This window comes from Eulemur rufifrons, chromosome 3 (genome assembly GCF_041146395.1).
Source record: "Eulemur rufifrons isolate Redbay chromosome 3, OSU_ERuf_1, whole genome shotgun sequence".
Lineage (NCBI taxonomy): Eukaryota > Metazoa > Chordata > Mammalia > Primates > Lemuridae > Eulemur > Eulemur rufifrons.
Genome location: NC_090985.1, coordinates 6,456,729 through 6,482,002, shown reverse-complemented (window position 1 = coordinate 6,482,002; position 25,274 = coordinate 6,456,729). Strand labels below are relative to the sequence as shown.

At 53.3% G+C, this 25,274-nt stretch overlaps 1 protein-coding gene and 1 non-coding gene across 4 annotated transcripts; one reads left to right on the top strand and one right to left on the bottom strand.

Annotated features, from left to right (window-relative positions):
- Positions 1-82: 82 nt before the first annotated feature.
- On the bottom strand, positions 83-15,871 carry POLG (DNA polymerase gamma, catalytic subunit). 3 transcript variants are annotated; one of them, XM_069466627.1, is made up of 22 exons: positions 15,193-15,871; positions 11,850-12,045; positions 10,642-10,806; positions 10,385-10,531; positions 10,155-10,234; positions 8,753-8,935; positions 8,495-8,649; positions 8,205-8,331; positions 7,107-7,343; positions 6,108-6,228; positions 5,841-5,927; positions 5,449-5,556; positions 4,861-5,021; positions 4,059-4,112; positions 3,848-3,965; positions 3,240-3,375; positions 2,911-3,157; positions 2,524-2,646; positions 2,232-2,400; positions 1,843-2,051; positions 748-908; positions 83-147 (listed from the first exon to the last, which is right to left on the bottom strand). In XM_069466627.1, exons 1-22 carry the CDS (start codon positions 15,810-15,812, stop codon positions 89-91), a joined length of 3,663 nt encoding a protein of 1,220 aa, XP_069322728.1. In that variant the 5' UTR covers positions 15,813-15,871; the 3' UTR covers positions 83-88. The 3 variants fall into 3 exon arrangements, with proteins under 3 accessions (XP_069322728.1, XP_069322729.1, XP_069322730.1); XM_069466628.1 differs by having other exon boundaries at positions 2,911-3,148; XM_069466629.1 differs by lacking the exon at positions 748-908 and having other exon boundaries at positions 90-147.
- Positions 15,872-17,119: 1,248 nt separating this feature from the next.
- On the top strand, positions 17,120-17,192 carry TRNAR-UCG (transfer RNA arginine (anticodon UCG)). The gene has a single exon. It is a non-coding gene; the product is annotated as a tRNA-Arg (tRNA).
- Positions 17,193-25,274: the final 8,082 nt, after the last annotated feature.

The following is a 25,274-nucleotide window of genomic DNA, read 5'->3' as shown; positions in this document are numbered from 1 at the left end:
GCCTGAGTTTGGGAGCCTGCACCGCCCCGATGAAGCTCCACAGGAGCAAATACAGAGCCTCCAGGCAGAGCTATGGTCCAAGCTGGCTTCATTTTTCCAAGGAGCCTTTGGTGAGTTCAATTATCTGGTAAATATCCAGCGCTTCACCTGAAAGATAGTGCAAACTGGTTAGGATGCCTCCTCAAGAACTGTAACGGAGAGCTCAGAAGTGAGAAAAGAAACTTAACGTATATGTCAAAAAGGAGGGTGAAAGGGTTGAGGATTGATTGCCAGGAACAGCAATGTAACATGTTAGCAGGGTCTGTTTTCTTTTTGTATAAAAGAAGTTTATCTTAGATACATTTTAAATGGAAAATAAGCTTTCTGATTTACTCATCTTGGCATTTAAAGCACAGGTTTGTTTTTTGTTTTTGTTTGTTTTACCTAAGAATGCACTTTGACTTTACACAATAAATCCTCTTTAAACATTTCTGTTGTGGTTGAAGTAGGGGACAGGTGTAGGTGAAATATTTGAAACTCTGTTGTCTTCATTCACTATGAACAGCTTTTTAGAAACACACTGGCCTTTGTGACAACTATCATATTCACTGTGGACCTAGGGCACCTTATAAACTGAAACAGCCTAGATTACAGCATGAGCCAAGAGTGGATTTCTTCTCTGGGGGCCCAAGCTTCCCGTTTTCTAAGACCACTTTCTAGTCCACCTCCCATCTTATGCGTAATGAGGAACAAATGTGTTGTGCTCACCCTGGGGAATCCCGTATCTCCTTTCCATCCCAGTCGGGTTGGAAGGGGTTTTACAATCCATGGTCACTTCCTTCCTGAGGCACTGGTCAATATCAACTGCACTGAAAAAGGCGACTGACTGGGGCAAGTCATTCAGACCCAGCTTGTAGGCAAACATGCACCTGAAAGAGACCCAATCTCCTCTCACGGTCACGTCCGTGCTGTGAGCAGACTCATCACTCCAAGAGAAGGGCCCTGTATCCCTTAGAGCAGGGCCTCCCCTGGGCCAACACCCCTCTGTTCACTTGGCTAAGCCAGGAAAGTCGAAGGGCTAGCACTGTCCTCCAGCCAGCAGCCTAACCTCCCACTGAGATACTGAATTGCAATCATATATAGCCTCAACACACACTTTTTTTTTCCAGTTTGGTACATTTTATTAATATAAAAAAATTACTTTCCATTATCGGGGCAGAGTTTGAGGAATAAATGAGGACTTTTTGTTAGCTTTGTTAAGCATAACCCCCAGGAGATGATTAAGAGGGCAGTGGTGACAATGCTGAATATCACAAACATTTGTTATTTACCCATTACTCAGCATAGATCATGGTTCCCAAACTGGTTCTGAGTGGAACAGTAATATTTAATTCATCCATAGGAACTAGGAATTTTACAAGAAAATACAACCCGATATATAAAATATATATTTTTAAAATCACTGAGTTTCCCCATTAACAATTTTTTCTGTTAGCAGAGTAACAAACTTAAGAAAACATTTATGGGTGAAAGAAAAACATCTCAATTTTCTATAAATTGAGAAAGTCTTCTGTCATTTTAATTTCAAAACAGTACAATGTGTTCCTAGGGGAACACAGATTGAGAACTACTCTTTGGAACAACTCCCCTAATCTTGTCACCACAAGAAATCTTTTTTAAAAATTGAGGCCAATCTTTATAGAACTTTTATCAATTTTTTAAAATTAGCAATAAAAGCCTGAAACCTTGATTTTGGGGGTGGGGGGTAAAAACTCACAACTGCTCGGCCTAGCTTAAGTGGCTCTCCCCAAGCCCCACACAGAAGCACACGGCCGGGCCAGAAAGGCCATGGGCCCCGCGTACCTGGTCAGGAGGTTGGTGATCTGCAGGGCCAGGGCAGCGCGGTGGCGGTCCTCCTCCCGCACCAGGTAGCGAACCTCGTCATGGATGCTGATGCAGAAACGCCCGTCAATGGCAAACTCCTCAAAGAGCCACTTCATAGCCACAAGCATGAGGTGTAAGTAGTCCACAGCAGAGCTCTGCACCACCCAGTTCACACGGCTGGTCATAAACTGGAAAGGACGGTGGGCACAGGTGAGAGGGGCTCTGCCACCCACCAGTTAACTCTGGGGTAAGCAATGGTCCGGGCGCCCCGGGAAAAGCTCCACTCTGGCTCCAGCTGCACACAGTGGTGCGTGAGGCCCAGAGGGAGCCCTGCCTGTTCTTGTGATACTCCAGCGGTAGCAACGTACCTCCCCCTGGACAGCCGAGGGCTCCAGGGCTCGGCTGATGCGGCAGCCCAGCACCGGGGTGCAGGGTGTGTCAGACGTGGCGATGCTCTCCAGCTTATTGAACATTTCTGACTCTGTGCCCCCCATCCATGCTCGTTCAGCAACCATTTCCCACTTCTTCCAGCGGGACCTGGAAGACCAGGAACAAAGAGAAGAAAGGCTTTGTCTTTCAGCATCTCGACTAAACAAAAGCATCCCAGCCCTTGTGGGGCCAGACCCCTCTTCCCATCCCTAACACACAGAAGGTTCTTACTTCCTTGAGGCTTCTCTCTGAATCTTGCGCAGATCCTGCAGGGAAACCCAGCCATCCTCAGTCCTGTCCACAGGGAGGTCCAACTCCTTCACCAGCCACTCGCCCTCATCCGACAGCCGATACCTGGATGTAGTGTCACCACCATCGTTCCCATGGCGGTGCCTCCTCTGTGCCACACCCTGAGCTAGGAATGCTCACACACCGCCTCACTCTTATTTGCAAAACCACTCGAGTCATGCCTATCCCCTAAAGGCTTAGAGGTGTGGAGGGAGAGGGGCCAGGTGAGGGCTCAGGTAGTGGGCAAGAGACAGAAAAAGACAGGAGCAGTAAAGGACAACAAAGCAGGCCTGAGGTCCTCGGCGTTAATGTTGGGAGAGGGACCCTCACCGGCGAAGGCCCTTGGTAACAGCATACATCTGCTGGGCCTTCTCAGCTGCTTCCTGCCGGGTGAGCCGGTGGTTGAACTGCATTAGTAGGCGCTCAGCAAAGGGCTGCCCAGCCCCATAGATGCGGCCGTAGTTGAAGACTTTGGCATGCTCACGGCTGATGCCCACTGTCGTGGCTGTCTTACTGTGTAAATCGGTGCCCCTGCTCTTCCTGCCCTGCAGTGTCATCCATCCGAAGGCTGTACAGCCTAGAGGACAAGAAGGCAGAAGTGAAAAAGTTCAGAAACATTCTCCCCAGCCCTGGGCCCCCTCCACCCTCGCCCTGCTCACCATGCATGCCGGCAAAGTGGGCGTCTCCAAGCACAGCTGCAATCCACAACTCCTGGGAGTCCACATCAGCACCCACAAGCACGTAGCCAGGCGGAGCCTGCACCATGGCTTTCAACTCACTGCCTACTCGGTCAGGCTGCGAGAAGAGTGAGGTCAGGCCCACCCAGATACCCAAGTGAGATTCCTCCTACCCTGTTCCTGGAGCCAGAGTTGACTGACAAAGTACCAAGGCCTGTCCTGAGGGAATGGCTTTAGAGAATGCCAGACAGCGCAGCTCCAAACTCCACAGTTCCAGAGATGGCTGCCTATCAGCAACGGGGGTGACAGAGAATCTCTAAGCCTGGCCCTGTGGCAGGCCCCTCACCTACACGGCCTCATCTAAACTCCAGGACAGCTGTGGCTATTTTGCCTGTCATTGTCTGGCCAGAAGCAGGTGCCCAGAATATATCTGCTAAAGGAATGGACAATACTCATGAAGCCAGATTTGAACTGGAGTCCTGCTTGACCCAGATCTTAGGTTCTTTTTCATGTACCTTGCCCTCTAAGAGCTCCGTTTCTGGAGACCTAGGAGAGGAACAGCAGGGGCCAGAGACGCAGAGGACACGTACCCGGGCATTGCTGGCAGTGAGCCACGTGGGCTCCACAGCCCGGCGTGTGATGGTACCAGCAGTCACCACCTGGGGCAGAATGGCCCCATAGCGGCCTTCCTCATCATAGTCAGGGTGCCTGGTGGGAGAAGAGTGGGTCTCGGCAGCTTGCTTTGGCCCTAGGCCTCATGTCCACTCAGTTCTATCCCCACAACCGCTCCGCGGGCCATACCTGGTCACAGCACGCGGCAGAGCCGACCTGGGCAGCCACACCACCATCTGGGAGCTGTGGGGACAGACAGGCCAAGGCTCAGCACAGCCATGGGAAGCAGAGTCCACCCCATCCCACCATGGCCCTCACCTGCGCAGCATCAGGGCTGCCGTGCTCCCTCGTGCCCAGCCTCACTAACTCGACTCAGGGCGAGACCTGGGGCCCTACAACACGCCAGCCAGGAGCTAGGCCTTCTGGGCCTGGCCAGGCTTCTGAGGCAGCTCCTGCCCCTTTCCCAGGGCATCCATGAGGCGCCCCTTCCACCACTGCTTCTTCCCACACCTGGGCTGACTTCACCACCCCATTCCAGCACTGTGCTCACAAGAGTGTGCTTGCTGGTGGCTACAACTAGCTTGGAAATGGCCTGATTCAAGATGAATCCATTTGCCATTCCCAGACTACAAGACCCAGCTTCCAGCCCCCAAAAGAGCTTACAGGCCTCCAAGGTCCTCAGCCACACCCCATGGCTCCCGCAGTTACACCAAGGGGTTCCGTTAGAGCTTTGAGGGGCCATCAAGGTCCTACAGCACCATCATTTTTACATAAACGGAAACTGAAGCTGGAGAGGGAGACTTTCCCAAGGTCCAGGGCACCAGTACAAGAAGTAGCCAGGCGTCAAGACCGTGGTAGCTAGACTGTCCCTTTGTGGCAGCTCAGGCTGAGTCAGGGGCCCCTGAGTGGGTAAAGGAAAGGAGACCCAGGACTGCAGAAACCTGACCAGGGGTGCAGAAAAGCTTGTCTTTGCCCTCCCATCATGGCCCACCTGATGCGTTTATGAGCATTCCTCCAGAAAGAAATCATTTTGTTGATTTCCAGGGCACGGGGCCCACTGGCACCTCCTGGGCCAGCCTGTAGGGTGCCATCCTCCATCTTGGGCAGGAAGTCCTTGGCAAACGGGCTGCCCACATTACAGCTGTTACCATCCTGGAGAGGGCAGAGGGAACGGGCTAGAGGTAGGTGGCAGATCTCTGGGTGGGGAACCCGTGTGAGCACCTGGGCCCCTCTCAACATTGAGCCCAGAACCTCAAGCAGCCTGGGGCACATCCTCAAATATGTCACACACAGACACTCAAACACAAGCAAACCTGGCTCCCCTATAATAGATCCGTCAATAGGACCTATCATGTACCAGATGTGCCAGACACTTAATGCCACCATGCCCCTCACCACCTAATGTTCAGAAGGAAAACAAAAGCTCAGAGACGAGGGTATTTGCCTGAAATCTCTCTGTCCCACTACCACTGTTCTATGTGCAAAAAAGGACAGTTTCCCGGTCTGAGTCACTCTGGAGGCCTGCTGTGGGCCTTGAAGACAGGACACCACAGGACAGGTTATAAACCAGGGCACGCACCTTGTGAGGCAGCTTGAAAAACCAGCAGCCAGGGATATCCACATCATTGTAAGGTCCGTTGCCATGGTGATAGGTGGGCTGGCTGGCCTTGGGGCCGCCAGCAGCAGTCTGTGGGGCCCACACACATACATCAGGCCCTGCTCCAGCACCTGCATTCAGCAAGGGCCATGGGGAGGGAGGTGGGAAAGGGCCTGAAACTGTGAGGTGAGCTGGGAAATGACCGGATGGCGGAGGTCTCAGGCTTCCTCCTTGGCCTCCACCGTGGGTGGGGCCACCCAGGGGCAGAGCAGCATCTGCAAACCCCACCAGACCGAGGGAACTCTGGTGGGGAAGGAGGAAGCCCCTGCTGCCCAGCGCCCACCCAGGAACCCCTGAGCAGGAGCCTCGCTCACCGGGACTGAGGGTCGACCTGGCAACACAGCTCGCAAGTTCTCCATCTTGGCCTCGGCCTCCACTTCTAAGTAGCCCAGTTCTTCCACCTGGACGGGCCCAGGGACCAAGGGAGTGAAACAGAGGCTGGGTGGGCCCAAATCCACCAGCCCCTCCCTGCAGGGTATTCCAACAACCATCAGTAGCCAGCCTCCACCCAAAAGGGCTGCCCCTTCCATGGGAGAACACAGACCCCCTCACCAGAGCTCATGTTCAGAGCCTGCCCTCACCGTCTGCCACATGTCACAACCGTCACTGAGCAGGAACTCTTCAGCCACACCTGCCTCCTGGGACTCCAGCTGCTGCTTCCCCTGTTCGAGACAGTGCTTCCTGTACAGGGACTCGATGGCTCTGCGCAGAGAACAGCAGCGGCAGCCGCTGATTACAAGATGCCCGCTCTGGGCCAGGCAGCTCGCCGGGGGCCTTCCACAGTTCCCTCTGTGTGGTCCTCAGAGTCAGCCCTGAGGCAGAAGTGGAGGCATGTGCCCTGGTTTTTGGACAAGGAGTGACAAACCGAATATGACACAGTGCACTGGGGAAGACTGGGCTTCAAGGCCTGGTCTGACTCCATCCCAAGCTCCTTACACCACAGAGCTGCCGCCTCCACAAGAGCAGCTCTGGGAGCCCAGCAGTGGGAAGTCAGGACCCAGCGCCCAGCCGCGGGCTCACGCCTGCCCACTCGCCCACCTTCCCGCTCAAAGGAGCAGGGTCGATCTCAGTCCCTCCCATCCAAAGGCCCCACAAGTGACTCAACCTGCCCTGCACAGCCAGGACTCGTTAATTCTGGGCCACTCCAAGTGCCATGGCTTCTCCCCTGACACCTGTAAGTCAGCTGACTTCCCCAGGCCTTTCTCAGCTAGAAAGTGAGGATAACCACCCTAACTCATAGCTCTGCGTGGGGAACAAATGAGGGAAGCACTGTAAGAAGTTTATTTACACAGTGCCTGGCCCATAATTAGCACTCAACATACTCAAAAAAGAGGGAAAAAAGCCCACTTCCCCTGCAACTTCCAACAGCCCTCCCTCTGCACGCTCCTGTGAAGGCTGCTGTGCCGCTGGGCCCAAGGGGGGCCTTGGTCCTCCCCACTCGCCCAGAGGGGAAGGTAGCCATGGGGAAAAGGGCTAGAACCCAGATTCTTAGACCCAAGCTCTTTCTGCTAGCCTGAGCTGACCTTCTCCAGCCAGCAGAAGGGGACCCTGAGCCACAGCCCCTTCCTCCCCTTCCCTACCTGTAGGGGCAGGCCACTCCAGCTGATTCCAGGGTGCCGCCTGTTGGCACCTTAGCCAGGTTGTCCCGCCGCCCAGGCACCAGGTAGCCCCAGCCGTGGCGCTCTGAGTAGTGCAGAGGGAAGCCATCCCAGGTCAGTGCCATGAGTTTAGGGGTGACCCGCATCTGCAGGCTGAGGAGGCTGGGGCCCGGGGTCCACACAGAGTCATCCAGCCGGGGGCAGAGCTTCCGGTACCACCTATGTTCCACCAGGAAGACAGCAGTGTCACAGTGGTGAGGGGAGGTTCTGTCTCCCATCATGTGCCCCATCCACCCTCCAGTCACCAACCTCTCCTCTGGGATGCTTTGGGAAGGACCCCCACGTAATCCCCTAGAATAACTCAATTATCTCAAAAGGAAAGACCCTAAGTCAGTCTCAGAGGACAAGTCAGAAGCCAGGACAGGCAAGCACACCCTAGCCCAGGGCTGGGTCCAGGGTAACTGGCCAGAGAAGGGAGCAGCTCTGCCCGCCCCGCCCATCAGACCTTGCCACTGCTCCAGTGCCACAGCAGTCCCTGAGCTCGGTCTCCCACAGCCTGCTCAGCGGGGCTGAGACCAGGGTGAGGCTAGAAGGGCACCCAAGGCACTTCCTCTCAGGGTCATGCAAGTGCAAAGTCAGCACCCTACTGTTCACCCTGGCTGCCCCTTTTCTCATCTCTGTCACGCCATGAGGCGCAAATGAAGGGTCATCTCCTCAAGGAAGCCTTCCCTGATTTCCCCAGACAGAGTCAGAACTGCCTCAACACTGCACGTCCTGCGTCTCACCGCGGATATTAACACCAGCTGCGCGGGCTGCACGCCTGGCTCCTCCCAGGGAAAGGGACTAGTGGAAAGGAGCTGTGCCCTCGCTGTGGCTGCCGTGGGCTGCACACAGCAGGCGCCCGGGGCACCGTACCGAGTGCGTCCGATAAGCCAGCGGGCCGACGTGAAGACGAGCAGGACGGGCAGGTGGCGTGAACAAACGGCAGCAGTTAATAAGCACTCACACAGCACACCACCTGTGCTGGAGCCCAGACCAGGGATGTCCTGAGGCTGGCACAAGCGGGGGGACGAGGCTCACCCAGGGTGTCCAGGAAGATGCTGGGGCCGCTTGGGCAGGAGCTCTGTGGTCCCTTTCAGCCTCTGTAAGCAGGTGCGGGCCATGACATCTCGCTGAAACTCTTCCTCCTCACTGGGAGGGCCAGGGTCTGTGTGGAGTGAGGGAAGACGATCAGGAGCAGGAACTCTCAGAAAGACCCACCCCCACCTGCTCATCTCCAGAAAGCTGGAGCAACCCCTTCCCAGGGCCCCCTGGGACCTAAGACCTTCCCAGGGGCGAGCCCTGTCCCACCTCCCACCCATGCTCCCCACCTTCCTGATCCATGGGACCTCCCGGGGCCCCAGCCTCCTCGATGGGAAACTTGCTGGCAGTAGCCGGCTCCTTCTTCTTCTCTTTCTTAACCTTTTTCTGCTTAAACTCTTGCAGGTCCCACTCCAGGTCCCAGAGCCAGGGGTCTTCTTTGTACCTGTAGAGCCAGTCCACTAGGACAGGGCTAAGGCCAGGCCTTTGGCCCGGCCTCCCACCTGCCTATCCCCTGCCTAGACCCTGCCCGCCCAAGACCTGGCTACCTCTCTCCTGAGAGCAGCTGGCAGGCGTCATTGGCCAGGTCCATCAGCGACTTCTTCATCTCCCGCTGGAGCTCCTCATACGTGCTCTGTGCCTCTGCCAGGTAACGCTCCCAGTTCTGGTTGACAGGCAGGTAGGAGACACCCATCTCCAGCATGCCGGCCAGAGTCACCGGGTGGGGACACCTTGGGGGCAAACAGCGAGGGCTCCCATAAATGACCACAGGAGGCAAGGCTTTGGCCCAATTCCCGAGTCAGTCTGGTAAGCCTCAGCCCAACCACCCGCATGGCATAGCTCTAATGTCAAACACAGGGATTTAATCCCAGCTCTACTGCTACCTGGCCCTGCATAAGTCACCTCATCTCTCTGAGCTTCGGTTTCTTCTCCTATAAAATGGAAATAATATCATCACATCCTCAGGGATAATGTGAGAATTATAGATCACAAAAATAAAAACGGCCAGCAATTGCTGAGTAAGGAGCACGTGACAGGCACTGCACGAGTAACCCCACACATACAAATGATCATACACGAACCTCACTAGAGTAGCACAGCTGACCCTGAACAGATTTGAACTGCACGGGTCCACTTATGCACGGATTTACCTCTGCCTCCGCTACCCGAGAGACGGCCAGACCAACCCTCCTCTCCCGCCTCCTCCTCAGCCTACTCAACATGAAGACAAGAATGACGACCTTTATGATGATCCACTTCCACTTAATGAGTAGTAAACATGTTTTCTAGCTTACTTTATGGTAAGAATACAGGATATAATATATACAACATCAAGTATGTATTAATCAACCGCTTTATGTTATCAGTAAGGGCACTTTTGGTAAATAGCAGGCCACTAGTAGTTAGATCCTAGGGGAATCAAAAGTTATACCCAAATGTTTGACTGCAAAGTGGCTGGCGCCCCTAACCTCCACACTGTTCAAGGGTCAACTGCGTATCTGTACACGTTTCACAGATGAGACCACAGAGGCTCAGAGACACTCAGTAACTTGCCCAAGGGCAAATGAGTAGGATACGAAAATCAAGGTTTGAACCATGTCTGGCTGATGCTCATGACTGACGTCATAGACTAACTCACTGATAAACATGAGCAGGACGGATGGGAAGCCCTTGTCGGCTCAGGACGCGAGTTCAGAGAAGGTGCAGAGTAAACCAGGACTATGCACACGAAACACAAGCACAAACCCTCAGCCCTTCCCTCCAGGGCCTCTGTGGAAACCAAGTCCAGGGCCCAGGCGGACGCCACTGGACAGAGAGGCGCTCCACTCTTTCAGCCTAGAAAAGCTAAGGTCCCCAGCCCGAGACAGAACCCACGCCCCCTGAATGCAGCAGGCCCAGGTACCAAGAACCCACTGAGCCCCAGAGATTCCCACATGGGCCCCCCCTCACCTCTCCAAGAAGAGTGGTAGCTGCTGCTGGAAAACCTCATAGGTGGCCCACACGTCCTGGGCACAGTACTGCATCAGGTCCTGGCACAAGGTGACAGGAAGGTGCTGGGGGGGCAGCCATCCCACTACCACCACCAGGTCTCAAGGTCAGGCCTGGCAGCCGTATCTCCCTGAGTTCAACTAGGGGTCTGCCGCAGCCCGTGGCCCCAGAGCCCCTCTCCAGAACCATACCTGGAAGTTCTCACGGATGTCCTTCATGCTGCCCTTGACAAACAGTTCTCGAGGCTCCTTTTCTAAGGCAGGCCCCCCCACATAGAGGCTGTGCACTTCTGCCAGACTATTGACACTGCTGATGTCCAGCCAGTCCCAGGACGAGATCTGGGGCCAGAGCAAGGGATACGGCACATTGGCTTGGCCTCAGGCAGACAGGTGGGCTGGTGAGGGGTCCCGAGCACCCTGACTCCCGCCCACCCACAGTAAGCTCTCACCGCTGGGCCGCTGGCTCTCCTCTGGGACTTCTGGCCGCGCTGTGTGGGGTGCCGGAGCTTGTGCTTGCCCTGCTTGGCTGCTATCCACAGACTGCGCTGGAAGCTACTTAGCCCTGAGATGGCCATGTGCATGCTCATGGTGTCCAGGAAGCGCATGCGAGAGCCCTGAGGAGGAGCAGAGGAGGAGGAGGAGGAGGAGGAGGAGGAGGAGGAGGAGGAGGAGGAGGAGGAGGAGGAAAGGGAAGGAGGCAGACTGCAGCTCTGGGCCAGTCTACCACTGCTTCAGTGGTGTCAACCCCCAGACCTGCCACGGCTCCTCACACAGCACCCCCTCCCAGCACACAGCCTCCAACAAGAAATACAGAGCCTTCATCTTGCTCATGCTTGCACCGCAACCCGTAAGGGGCCCACCCTCCCAAATCCTAGCCACCGCTGAAGGTGTAAGCCTGGCTCAATCCCAACATGCAAGTCCTCCCCGGCTTCCAGCAACAGCTATGAGCAACTTGGCTCCAGAGTAGCCAAAACAAGGCCTTCAGCGGTACGGGGTTCGGCCCCCAGCCCTATCCCTAGCCCTGGCCCTAACCCTCCCACTGGAAACTCGGTGGCCCTGGGCAAGTCAACAAGGCTGTCTGAGCCTTAGCACCCTCAGCTATAAGTTAAGGTCGCTTTCCCCTGTCCTGCCTTTCTCCTAGGGCTGTCTTGAAGATAAAACGAAAAACACTTTCCGTAAAATTAAGAATTGACATTACTACAAAGAGGGCACAGTTTGGAGCGTTTGACATGCATGTGTTGTGCAAACCCTAATGATCCTATGAGATAGCTTCTGTTATCTCTTATTACAAAAACGGGAATTAGGCTCAGGTTAGGGATGTTAAAGAGCTCGCGCTGCTTATCAGCGGCCGAAGCAGGATGCAAGCCTAGGCTATGGCTCAGAGCCTCCGAGACCCATGCTAAGCTCTAAGTACCACACAGAGATAAGGGTCATTATTACTCTGTGACGACTCAGGTCCTGCACTGGGCTTGCCTGGGAACAGTACAGCTGTGCACAAATATCAGAGACAGAAGTAGTCAACAAGTCACCCTGCAATAGGTGGCTGCTGCGAAGGGGATGGTGACACCAGCCAGGAAAGCAGTGCCTTCCCTAGCCACTGAGATTGGGCTCCTAGCCACCCCACACCAGACCCTACCACTGGCCCCAGGAACCTTACCTGGATCAGGTACTGCTCCCTGATATGGGCTCGGTCAAAGCAAACGTTGTGCCCCACCACTAACTGCTCCTGCCAATCTCTCTGGGTAGGGCTGCCAGCACTGGCAGGGACCTCCAAGGGGATGAGGTCAGCCGGCGACAGCTGGCTGGTCCAAGAGTAACGCTCTTCCACCAGCCGCCGGCTGCACCAGGAATACCTGAAGGAGGTGAGAGGCAGGCAGGTTCCCCATGGAGGCACTAAACCTCAGCTCCACAACACCCACTGCACGCCTACCACCACACCAGGTCCTACGCTAGCAGCTGGGGACACAAGTGAGACCAAGGGGTGCCCCTAACCCTCAAAGAGATACAGGTCAGGTGGAGTGGCAGGGGGGGTGTATGTTGGGGGTCAGGGGCTACAAAAGCTTCTTTACTTTTAAACTTCCACAGATAAAAACGGGGCTAAGTGCTACAGTATCGGGCACCACGTGCAGGCTAACAATTGAGCCTGGGCCATCAGGGTGCTTGTTAGGCCCAGAGTTCGCCGAGTCCACGTCTGGCTCTGAGGTGTCCTATGAACACTACCAACCCCTCGTGTATACGCGTGAAACAGCCCGTGTTCAAAGTGCTAGCAAAGGAGACAGACGATAACAATAGAACCCAAAGTAAAGATTTTTTTTAATTGAAGTGGCAAAAAAAAAAAAAAAAAAAAAGACAAATGCTGCACACATGTACAGGATGAATCATCTGACAGCTGAAAAGATTCTGAAGGACACAGAGCAAATCACGCACCTTGTAGAAGCTACTACCCTCAGTGAGAGACCAGGGAAAGTGCCAGAATGAGAAAATATATGCCCATGTGCCAGGGTTGGGGTCGGGGGACAGGGATGAATGCTGCCTGTTGGGGGCCTGACACTGTTCCAGGAAAAGGCTACAGTTTGCTCAAAATCCACAAGACTAAGTGTGGGGGAATGGCCAGTGAGAAAATGCCTGTTGCCAACTAGATTGTTCCAAAGAGTCCAGGCCCACTCAGCATCAAAGTGAGTGACGAGGCCACATGTGTGCACGGCACAGCTGCAGACGGGCTCCCTACAACCCTTATGGAAAGGAAGAGGGAGTATCTGCCTCAACAGATTCAACAAACATAAAACTAGTTTCTTTCAAAGGGAAAGCAAAAAAGGTTCCTAGTTTTAAACCTGGCAAATCTAACTCACTCTCTGAATGGTGGGAATACGCCAGGGGACTGAAGCCCCCTCCCTTTTCAATTCTGTATGTCAAAGCCCTTAAAGACAACACAGAAGAAAAGGCTAAAGTTGCCAAACAGTCGAGGACATGGTGATGACAGGGACTTTAGTTATAATAAAAAGCCACACTGGTGTCAAGATGCAGATCTGCAGCTGTGGGTGAAGCCCTCTATTATAAACTTATTTGTGATAAAAAAAGAAAGCCAAGGCCGGGCGCGGTGGCTCACGCCTGTAATCCTAGCACTCTCGGAGGCCGAGGTGGGTGGATCGCTCGAGGTCAGGAGTTCGAGACCAGCCTGAGCAAGAGTGAGACCCCGTCTCTAATAAAAATAGAAAGAAATTATCTGGCCAACTAAAATATATATAGAAAAAATTAGCCGGGCATGGTGACGCATGCCTGTCGTCCCAGCTACTCGGGAGGCTGAGGCAGTAGGATCGCTTGAGCCCAGGAGTTTGAGGTTGCTGTGAGCTAGGCTAACACCATGGCACTCACTCTAGCCCGGGCAACAAAGCAAGACTCTGTCTCAAAAAAAAAAAGAAAGCCAAAAGACAAACCCCTTAGGTAAATTTAAGATGAGTTGGAACCCATGCCATTATACTACAGTTTTCACGTGAATCTTAGATACGTGCTGACAGGCTGAGCCTGATGACCAAAGAAAGCCCTCACCAGCGGCTTCTGGGAAGCTGCCCTGTGGGGAGGCTGTCCAAGTCTTCGCCCTCTGGAAATTGTGGGCTGGTCAGGTACCTAATGTTACACAGCCAAGTGGCAGGGGCGTGCCCAGGTGCAAAGTGGACCGCTATGAGGGCACCATCTGGCACCCCACCCCACCCACCATAGTCAGACTCTCAGGAGGAAGGTCCCAGCATGAGCCCAGGCCTTAGCAATGACTTCTGGCATCAGGCAAACTATGCAATGCCCCCGTGCCACGGGCAAGAATGGAATGAGAATGAGGGCAGAATGGGAGGGACAGGGAGAGAAAGGAGAGGTAAGCAGTTAGGAAAGGGAGGAAGAGGAAGAGAAAAGAAAAGGAGACTTTAGGTAATTTGGCCAAAAAATGACCAACAGATCAAAAAACAAATCTTTCTTGTCACTGGTTTCCAAATTTTCTTGCAGCCACCAAAGCCTACTTTATCTTTTCAAACGATGGCCGGCATTCCCCTTTACTGTGACCATCAAGTTACACAATAAGTACTGTGATTCTCATTAACTGGAACTCAATCAATGCGGAATCATCTAGTTTTGCTCTTTTCAGCCATGAATGCCTACCTTATCTATTTAGCCATGTTTTCACCATTTTCAACTGCATATTTAACATTTCGCAGCTTTCTTTACAAAGGTGTAGCTTCCAATAGGAATAAAGAAACTGCCAACTTTTTTGCTGGCCATGCCTGAAAGCATTAAGGTTGTAAATAGTATTTTAATCCTGGAATGAAGAATAAAAAAAGGGGAGAAACAGTACTGCCATCATTGTTTGAAAAAGAAACTTGGGTAGCACTTAGAAAGTTATTTAAAAAGAAAAGAGAGATTGGATATACCTGTTTGGGACCAAAATGCCTGCATGGAAGGCCATGGGAAGGAAGCAATGTTTCTCAGCTAGGGGTAGTGGAGGGGGTGCCACCTCCAAGGGGTATTTGGAAACGCTGGAGGGGATTTGGTTTGGCTGGGGATGATAAATGTCTTGTACTGCCTGGGACAGCCCCACAAAAGGGAGATTCCTCTGGCCCAAAATAACCAATAGCATCCCCAAATAGAAACATTGCTCAAATGTCTTTTCTGACTAACTTCTCATGAAGCTACCCCCGGAAGTGGGTAAAGGCACCAAATCATGGTGATCTCAAGTGGTCTCACGGTAGGTCTCAAGTACAATACTCTATTGATTCTCTGCATGGCCCTTAGCACCACCTAACGTTTACTCGGCTATTTGTTGACTGCCTGTATCTTCCTACCAGAGAGTGAGTCCCATGGAAGCAGGAGTCAAGCCTGTTTAGGTCACCACCACATCAGCAGTCCCCAGATGAGCACCCAGCACATAACAGGAGCTCAGTAAATGTTCGCTGAAACAAACTATTAAGCTGGGCCCGCATGCATGCGAAAGTCCCCTGTCCCCATCCCCTACTTACCAGGCCGAGGGGGATATGGCCACCGCCAATGTGGGGCAAGTTCCCTCTGCCAAGCAGACCTCCACGTCGAACACCAGGGCCCGCTCCTCGGGGATGGCCACGGGTACGGCCTCCCCCTCGGGGCCGTACCGGGTCCAGCCCTCCGCCCAGGCCCAGCTCGGGGGCTGCGGGGGCAGCTGGGCCTGCAATAGCAAGTTGGCCGCCTCCAGGTAGGGCAGGCTCTGCTTCTGGGCCAGGAGGCGGAAGTGCTGGTCCAGGTTGCCCCCGTAGAGAGGCGGCAGGCGCAGCTCCACGTCGGGCAAGGGCGCGGCTGGCAGCCCCCAGAGCCCGTGCTTCTGCAGGTGCTCGACGCTGCGTCGCACCGCGGCCTCGCCGGGCATCTCCCCTCCGTGCCCGAAGATTTGCTCGTGCAGCCCTTTCGAGAGCATCTGGATGTGCAACGGGTTGTGCCGCAGCTGCCCGCCCTCCGAGGACGGCACTTGCTGCGGCTGCTGCGGCTGCTGCTGACCGTCGCTGGGGACGGGGACGGAGACGGAGCTGGAGACCAAGCGCACTGGAGCTGGAACTGGCCCTGGCCCGACGGTGGCGCCGGCCACCTTCTTCCAGAGCAGGCGACTCATGGTTGGTGCAGGGAGCTCCCCGCTGGGAGTCAGAACACCTGGCTTTGGGCTCCAGCTTGGCTGCTTTTACTGGATGAAAGACTTGCAGAGAGACACGTCCTGTCTCTGTTTTCCTGCCAGTGAAATGGGTCTCACCATGCCTGCCTTCCACCCACAAATCCTAAAGGAGATAGATGATACAAAGTGTCACTTATTACATACCTACCACGCGTTGTATAAACAGTCACCATTCCAGAGCATTGACTGCATCCCAGGCACTGCGCCAGGCACTTTAGGTACAGTTTCCATGAAGCCTCAGGCAACCTTGGGGAACATCAATACCCCTCCTGAGGAAACTGAGGTCCACGCAGGTTCATCAGTGAACTTGGAAGAGCCAAAGGCAGCGGTTAAGAACACAGATTCTGGGGCAGGACGACGCGGGTTTGAACCCCGGCTCTGGCGCTCACGAGCTGTGACCTTGGGAAAGCTCCCTAGGCCCCAATATCCTACTCTGTAAATGGGGCTACGGATTCTACCCGTCACGCAGCACTGCTTGTTTGGGTGACAAGGCGCATATGTCGCGCGACCCTGCCCTCAGCAAGCACCTGGCAAACCGTGCCTGCCGTTACCGCGACCGCCGCGGCCCAAGGACCTGGCGCAGAGAGGTGCCAGTGCCCGGACTCGAACCCGCCAGGCGGGCCGAGACTGCCGGGGCCCCCACCCAAGCGGGACCGTGGCCCAGCGGGCCGAAGGCGCCCTGCAGGGGGCGTCTGCGGCCGCCCCCACGCGCCCAGACGCCCGCCTGCACCCCGAGGCGGCGCCGCGGTGCGCCCTGGGACAAGCCGCCGCCCTGCGCCGGGCCCCGCTCCCTGACTGGAGAGGGAGGGCCCGCGCCGCCGCTCAGCGACCCGGCCGCCCCCGCGCCGAACCCGCCGGAAACCTCGGTCCGCCCGGTGCTTCCCCGTCTGCGGTTCCCCCGACCCCAGGCCAACGACGCGGCGTCCCCCTTCGCGCGGCCTACGCAGCCTTGGAGTGGCGTGTGGCCTCCACCCGACCAGTCCGCCTCGCTGGCAGCCGCAACTTCCCGTCTGCCCCGCGCTCGGTCCCGCGGCTACCCGAGAGGCAGGCGAGAGACTCCCAGCGCGGCCAATAAGAGGACCGCCAATGGCGCGGTCCGCCCGCGGGGGGAGAAGGGGGAACTTCCGGGTGGGCCTTCCCTGCGGAACGCCGGAACCTCCCCTGCTCAGGAAGCAGGTGGGTTGGTCCTGAGCTAGCTGGGGCCCCGTGACAATACTTCATGGGTTACTCAAAAGAGACAGTCACTAGGCGGCCGCGTGGCCTAATGGATAAGGCGTCTGACTTCGGATCAGAAGATTGCAGGTTCGAGTCCTGCCGCGGTCGTGGTTGAAGAATGTCAAATTTTTACTTTATTCCCACTCAAGAACGAAGTCCGGGGACAGTGCGAACTTTGTCGCGGATATCCACCGCATTTTGAGATGTGACAACGCCTAGACCTGCTGCAGAAACAGTTCCCACACGTCAAGCCCAGCACGGTCCTACAAGATTGCTTACCTTCCTGTCCTTGGCGCGCGGACACGTTTCTGAAAGGCAGACAGTGGCGAGGGACGGGTTTCCGACGCGGAAATCCCGATTTATAATAAATGGATACGTGGCAATGGCTGAGTTCCCTCCTTGGCCAACCCAGGGCTGCCTTTCCTCGTCCCAGGCGGCTCTGAGGGGTGGAAACGCTGCCTTTGAGCCCGAATCTGCCCGCCGGTCCTGCTCCAGGTGCTTCCACCGCGCCCAGCGCCGCGGGGGTAAACCGCAGCCAGCGCCCCGCGAACGGCGAGAGCCTGGACACCGGCTGCGCAGATGAGGAAACGGGGTCTCAGAGACGTTTGGCACCGACCCCAGGTCACACAGCGGGTTAGGAGTAAAACTCAGGCCTCACCGAAAGTCAGCAGCCAAGGTCCAGCCTGTGCGTCGTGCGCCAGGACACCCTGAACTGACGTGACACATTCACTTTGGCGTTTTTCAGGGGCGGGGAGCAAGGAAACACACTCGGCCGCCCCGGGGGCTAACGCCGGCCCCCCAGAGAGGCGGAGAGAAGCCCGGGACCAAGTCGCTCCTCCACATATTTCCCTTTGCTTTAAGTATGAAATATTCTTCATACACTTTTCTAGGTGCACTTAATTTACACACGGTGTTTCATTGTTTTTTGATTTTGGCAAAAAAATCGAATCAACCAGAAATTCACCATTTTATAATGGTTTTTTTTCACATAAACTTTGACATTCATACAAAATGCCAGAAGGAGAGGCTCTCGGCTTAAATCAGGGAGTCCCTGAGTGGGGAAAACTTTTTTCATTTTTATTTCTTCTAATCTCTTACTGAAATTTAGCATTTCCTTCAAATTGTGAGCTTTGGCAACCAACCATGGTGGTATTAACGGTACCTGTCTGTGACTTTGTCCCCAACAGCAATCGCAGATATTTTCATAACACATTACAATTAATGCAGATTTTTCAAATATTGTTCACGCTTATCTGTACTTCAAAATAACGGTGGTTACTAGGCCACTGCTAGATCCTGTTATTTAATGAGTTAACAAAAGAAAGCACACATACTATTATGTCACCTATTTGTTCTTTCTAATATTTCAATGTCCTTGTTGTCCTAAAATCCTGTGTGTTTTATACATTTAAAAACATTATTCTAAGAAGGCATCTATGGCACAAAAAAGCCAAGAACCCCTGGCCTAATTGTCCCTCCACAGGGATGCTGTTGTTGGGCCTGCCTGGTGCCCACGGGGCGGAGGGGCCACCCGAAAGTCAGTCTCAGGAGATGTCCACCAAGATGCTATTCCTCTCATAGGCGACTTCAGGCCAGATGGGTGCCCTCGCCCTGGAATTAGAATCTTCCCCAAGGACAAAAATGGTATTGATTCCTGTTGAGGGAGAGTAGCTCAAGGCATGGGTCCTGACTGCCAAGCTACCCCTTGTTTCCAGGCCTTTCTGAGCCCAGCTCCTCCACTTTCCCTTCTCCTTTTCTGGGAGCTCCCCCATATCCTTCTAGGAGTCTAATGGTAATACCTGAGAAATGGATGCATGTTCCCACAATTCCCTGGACCTGTACCCCTGCATAATAAGAGACAAAGTTCATTAGGACTCTGTTCTAATCAAAACACTCTGTACTTTGGAAGCATGTACCTCAATTGTAACTAAATGCTGATTTTTAAGAAACCTCCCCCCTTCCACTGCTATAAATTCCCATAGGGGCTGACTTCCTGCTTCACATTTTGTGCTGGTCCTAAGGGTTCAGGCATGTCATGTCAATTACACTAATCCTCAGGCTGACCCTTGGATAGGGGAACCCTTAATACCCCCTTTTTCTGATGAGGAAGCTGGAGCAGGGAGAGGTGAAGCAGCTCACTTGGAGCCCTGTTGCTGGGAAGTGGTAGAGCTGGGATTTGAACCCAGGGAGAACAGCTCTAGGGCCAAGGATCTTAACAACTGCACTATACAGCAAACATTGGCCAGGCAGCTTGAGAATCCCTATTCCACAGCTGTGTGCCGGGCACTGCTGGTGCTGCTCCTATACCACTGCTGCTGGCTAAGGGGCCCTTGGGTCACAGCCTGTTCCTTCGAGGACCCTCTCGTGTTTGCCAAGCCCATCTCCAGCAGTTTCTGCCGCAGAAAGACAAACCACTGCTCTTCCTTTATTTATCAAGAGCTACCACCTGGAGATGAACAAAGCTGAATGCTTTAGAGCACCACGTCATTTAATTCTCTCAATAACCCCATAAAGTAGGTACTATTATTATACATTTTGCAGAGGAAAAAGGAAAGACTCCAGTAAGAAGTATGAGGTTGACTCACTCATCTAAAAATCATACAGTAAGTCCTGGGCCTGGATTCGAACCCAAACACTGTATGATTCCAAAGCCACCAGGCATTTCTGCAAGCCCATTACAGACTCACTCGGCAGGAAAGGAAGTTTGGAAAGACAGCCAACCCTAATCATTGGTTTGCCATGGACCCGCACAGGAATGGTTTGCGTGAGATCCCAGGTACATGCTAAAATCTGCCTCTCCAGTAGTTGTCAGAAAGTGAGTGTCATGGGTATTTATTAACAGTTTTCATGAGGCTTCCTCATTTGTGCTTGACCACTGGGACCCCCAAGAGAGTTGAGCAAAAGGACTCAGATGAAGAGATGGCAGGAAGCAGGGGACTTTTAAACTAAACTATTATTTACCATGTAGTTCGTTAGTTTCCTCACCTGTAAAGCCGGGCAGCGATGGCACCAACTGATGGGGTTGCTGTGAGGGTCGAATGAGACCCCCCGCCCCGTGTAAAGCACTGAGAACAGCACCTAGTATTATTCTCACGCCAGTGCCTCCAAAAAGGCCGTGCTGGGGCTTTGAGTAGCACCTCAGGGGCATTTGTCCCTGAAGTCACCAGACCTGCCGTACTGGTCTTCAGCAGGCCGAAGGCCCCAATCTCTCTTGAGCTGTTTCTTAAAGAAAAACTTACTAAAAACAGAGGGCTTGTTTGGGATCAGCTCCGCATATGGGATACAATCAGCATGTGACTTTGTGACCTCTGCGTGAAGATCAGGATGATAGGCATAGACTGTTTTCAAAATATGCTTCATATTTCGGGGGGATAATTGGTTATATCAAAGCTGTACAATTTAAGAGCAGGTAAAAAGGAAATTGATGGAAATGAAAGAGACTGTGCCCTGTGCATTTTTATGTCCCTAGCGTGGAACATGGCACATAGAGGTGGACATTTGTTGGTGTCCCCGCTGCCAATCTTCCCTTCTTGGCTTCTGACCAGGGCTGAGGCGCTGACACAGTCCTCGGAATCAGGGACAGGGCTTATTAACGAAGCTGAGCCAATCAGGACATTCCACCAAAAACCTAACGCTGTTTCTTTCATATCGTCAAATATCCAGTCAGTGTTGAAATTTCCAATGGCAAGAGCCTCTTTTTGCGTTAGGTAATTTGAGCTGGATTTTCTGTCATTTGTGATGGAAAGAGCTCTTGCTGATTGAGTGCTTATTAAATATTTGCTGAACAGATGAATGAGCATTTTTTAAAAAAAGTCTTCAGCTAAATTTCGCTGAAGTAAATTTCACTCAAATGAGACTAGGCTGTACATAAGATTCTAACATCTGCAAAGTGCTTTGTAGTTTGCAGTTTGCAAACACTTATAATTTTACCTTGCCTCTACAACTGCCTATCCTAGATACGTATCTAGGATACAGGTAAGTATTTTAAAAGTAAACTTGATATATTTTTACCATAAATTGAAAACTCTTGTCACTTATCGTAAATACAATTTTAATACATACAACTATATGATACATAATTTATATATTAAAATATATAGCATATATTTAATTTAATGTGTAAAGTAGAAAAATAACAAGTACCAGTAAGAAATTCAACCAGTTTACAAAAATCCATGCCTGAATATAAGTTCCTCTATCGGAAGAACAAAACTCTATGAACAGTATGTAATAAGGAGATATTCAGTTAATATCTCTTAGTTTAAGATAAAGATGAGGTTCTGGGTCAATAAGACAATTTAATGTTGAAAATTTTGATGTTAGCCCCAAGAATTTCAGTCTATATGTGTATGTCACCAGAAAAGGCAAAAATTATTGAACTGCCTTCTCTAATATACTTTGCATACACACATACTAAACAAATATTGATTTCTAGAGGTGACATCTCTACAAAGTACTAAGAAAAGTCCCCATAAGGGTGGACACTAGAATACAATGATCCATCGTGGGAGCCCCATCATCAGGCAGCCTGTCCTTCCAGACAGAAGGGTGGAACCCTCAGTTTTTGAAGGATTGAAATGTCCACAGGCTCTGAGTCCTGGCCAGGGCCCTGTGGCCTGTTTTGTCAGCTGCAAAATTACCCATTCCAAGTCCTGACCGATTAGATCATGGCCAGGTGCAGCCTAGCAAGCAGTGCCCCCTGTAGGATGAGCACAGCACCGAGGACAGCCTCACCTTGCAGCCTTGACCTACAGCCGCTGCCCGGGACCTGCGGCAGCCGCTCCACATGCCCAAGACGGTAAATGGGTTTCTTGTAATGTGTCGCAGATTTCCAGCTCAAAACCTCGGCTGTGCTGAGTGTAATGGGATGAAGCAAAATGTGTAATTCTCTCTTGCAGGGACGTTTCCGTTGAGCATATTGGACTGAATTCTTAGGGTCAAGAACTTTTGTGGAAATGGTCTTATTCTCCTAGTAAAAGGAGACACGCCCCACCCTACCCCAGGAACAAAAAGCATTTAAATCACCCACGCAACAGAGGAAAAATGAGAGCAAAACTCTCTACAAGCAGGTGTTTACATGTGGGGGAGCATCTTCTCCCACCTGTGTCCGGAAGCAAACAGCCATGTTGCTATTGCTTTTAATTGTCAGGGTTTAAGAGAAATCTGTCTTTTGTCTTCAGGAGAAATGACAGACGTGTTTGGTCACTGTAAAGTGCCATTCACTTTGGGCTGGTCTGTGTTTATTTATTTACTGCCTGCTTTGTTCCAGAAAGACTTCCAGATAGCAGGGTTCAGCTGTGATTACATAATGTTACTGTCTAAGCATAAAGCGGGAAGCAGCTCAGACTGATGGGGTCGGCAGCCACAGAGTCCTGCCAGGAGGTTCACAGTGGCCTGCCACCCTGCAGGCCCCCCTCCCCAGAATCTGGCCATGCTCACCTGACCACAGTGGCTGGAGCCAGGCAGATGTCTGAACCTCGGTAGCCCTGGGGCAGGCAGGTTTGAGGGAAACCAAACACCAATGAAGTGCGGCTCCGGCTCCGCCAATAGGGAGGAGGAAATCAGGTGGTGTCAGCACGTCCGCGTTGCCTCTTCTTTCAGGAATCATGAGAAGGGTCTATGGCCATTCTCATCTGAGAAGACAAGATGCCGGGTGTCACCCAAGCGGCTGTAGCACCATGTGGTGATGAGGCTGGCAGGCCATCCCAGCCTTGGAAGCTCAGGCACTTCTCCCCACAATACTCGGAGCACGACAGTGACGCAAAGTCAGGAGTCCCAGGAATGGCCGTGACAGCGACAGGGATGGATGCTTTGCTAGGGGGCCAGTCAGTGGTGTTCTGCAAGTCATTCTGGAGGCCCCGCTGAGAACCCACCCTCCAGCCTTTCCAGAGATTTGTAAACACCAAATTTCCTGTACCAAGTCTCATTCTAATTAGAATGTCTGGCAAGGTCTGTGTTTCTTGCAGCTGAACCTGATTCCAGCGCCCTCCTCTGGGCTCCCGCTGCACCTCGGGCCCGGGTCACGTGGACTGCGATTGTTCCGCTTTCCCCCAGCCAAAGCGTGAGCTCCCTGAGGGCAGGAGCTGTGCCTGGTTTCTCTTCTGTCCCCAGCACCTAGCACAGGGCCTGCCCTAGGGGGGTGCCCAATCAATATTTGTCGAATGAACCAGTGAATCTCGCCAGGGAGAGTAAATTTCTCTCTCACCTCCGTACCCATTGTGTCATTCAGAGTTCAGAGCGGGAACCAGGAAACATTCTGGTTATTTCAGGCAAAAAGAGATGTAATACAAGGTTCTACCTCCGTGAATAAAGAAGGTTGGAAGGACTGGAGGGGTAGATTCAGAGGGTGACATGCTTCAAGGTCACACCACCGCAGCTATGATCCTACAGCTACCCTTGTTGCTGCCACCACACACAAAGCCAGTGACTAGAGTGACACGTGGAATTGGGCTGCCCTAAACAGTCTTGTCAGCCAGAACTTGCTGGTCTGTGCCAAGGCCACAGGAGTGCTCTTCAAAGGCAGAATATAAGTCACAACTAGAGTAGCTGCAAAGGTATCTGGGAAATGTAGTCCTTAGCCTTCTACTCCCTATATTTTCTGGAGGAACAGGGAAGAGGTGGGAATGGAAGCCAAGTTCAATAGACAATATCTAGCAGACACGGTTGAACTAGTGTATTTGCACCTCTGCTACGACATGCGTCATCTTCAGCCTGGCCTGGGACCTGGGAGTATATGCACTGGCTCCCAGCACTGAGGGCAGGGGCTGTTTCTTTGTCACCTTGGGCCCTCCTGTGCCCAGCATAGGGTCTGTCAGAGAACAAGTGTGCCATCGATGTTTCTGGCTGAGTTGCTTATGTTTTCTGTGGGTTCCCCAGGATGGGGATTCAGGAGAGGAGCTGCCTGACTACCCGTAAACCTGCCAACAGGTCTGGGCACGGTGGCTCACGCCTGTCATCCTCGCACTCTGGGAAGCTGAGGCAGGAGGGTCGCTTCAGCTCAGGAGTTCGAGACCAGCCTGAGCAAGAACAAGATCCTGTCTCTACTAAAAATAGAATAACAGTGGCATGTGCCTGTAGTCCGAACTACTCAGGAGGCCGAGGCAGGAGGATTGCTTGAGCCCAGGAGTTTGAGGTTGCTGTGAGCTGTGATGACGCCACTGCACTCCAGCCCAGGAGACAGAGTGAGACCCTGCCTCAGAAAAACAAACAAGAAACTGCCGGCAAACCACCATCAACCCCTGAGCCTACTCCCAGGAGTTGAGAGGCCACAGGGACGAGGGGCAGAGTGCCTCAGCTCACGCCTACATTGCCGCAGCGCAGGGACCAGCAGCATCTTGAAAAGCAGAGGACGCGCACAGGCAGGCTAGCAGGCCTGGGCCAGGCAGACAGAGGAACTCGTCCGATGAAGCCTGGTGGCCCCAGACAAGGCATACACCCAGTGTGGGGCCTTGCGCAAGGAGCGTAACCCAGGGATTCACAGGAAGAGAAGACGGGGATCAGCCGCCCCTCTGTGGTTTGCAGAGAGACTCAGTGTCTGAAAGGCAGGCAGGGCCCCAGGGCCACACAGCCTGCCGAGGACTCTGCCCCTGCTTTGAGGGTCAGACAGCAAAGGTGGCCCCTGACCCGCCAACACGGGGCTCCTTACCCCTTAACTGTGGAGGTTGGTGGCATCTGGCTGCTCCAGTTCATCCTCATCGGAGCCTCCTGAATGGGTCAGGGACCCATATCTGGCAGAGCCCAGACTCCCACAACCCGTTCCAGGTGGTCTAGTTCATGCCAGTCCGGGTCTGATGGGGCTGTGAAGAGACCTGGGGACATGGGAGGCTGTAGCCAGGTTGGAGCCCCCCAAATCTGAGCCTAAGCTCCACCAAGCAGGGGCAGAGGGGGAGGGCATTGTGGAAGCTGTCGACACCTCCCAGCCCCAGTCAGGCGGGGCATGGAGGGTCACCAGCGCACCCTCCAGGGCTCAGCTGGAAAGACAGGGTGGGCAGAGAGGCCAGGCACCCCAGGGCCAGATCAGAGCCCCAAACTTTGGCTCTGAGTCATCTCCATGGCCTCACCTCCACCCTGAAAGTCCCCAGGGGAGCTCCAAAGACTCCCTCCCTTCCCAGAAACCAGAAACTGACACCATCGATGCCTCCGGGTGGCGGGACACAGACACGGTAAGGGGAGACTTCTGACTTCAGTCCT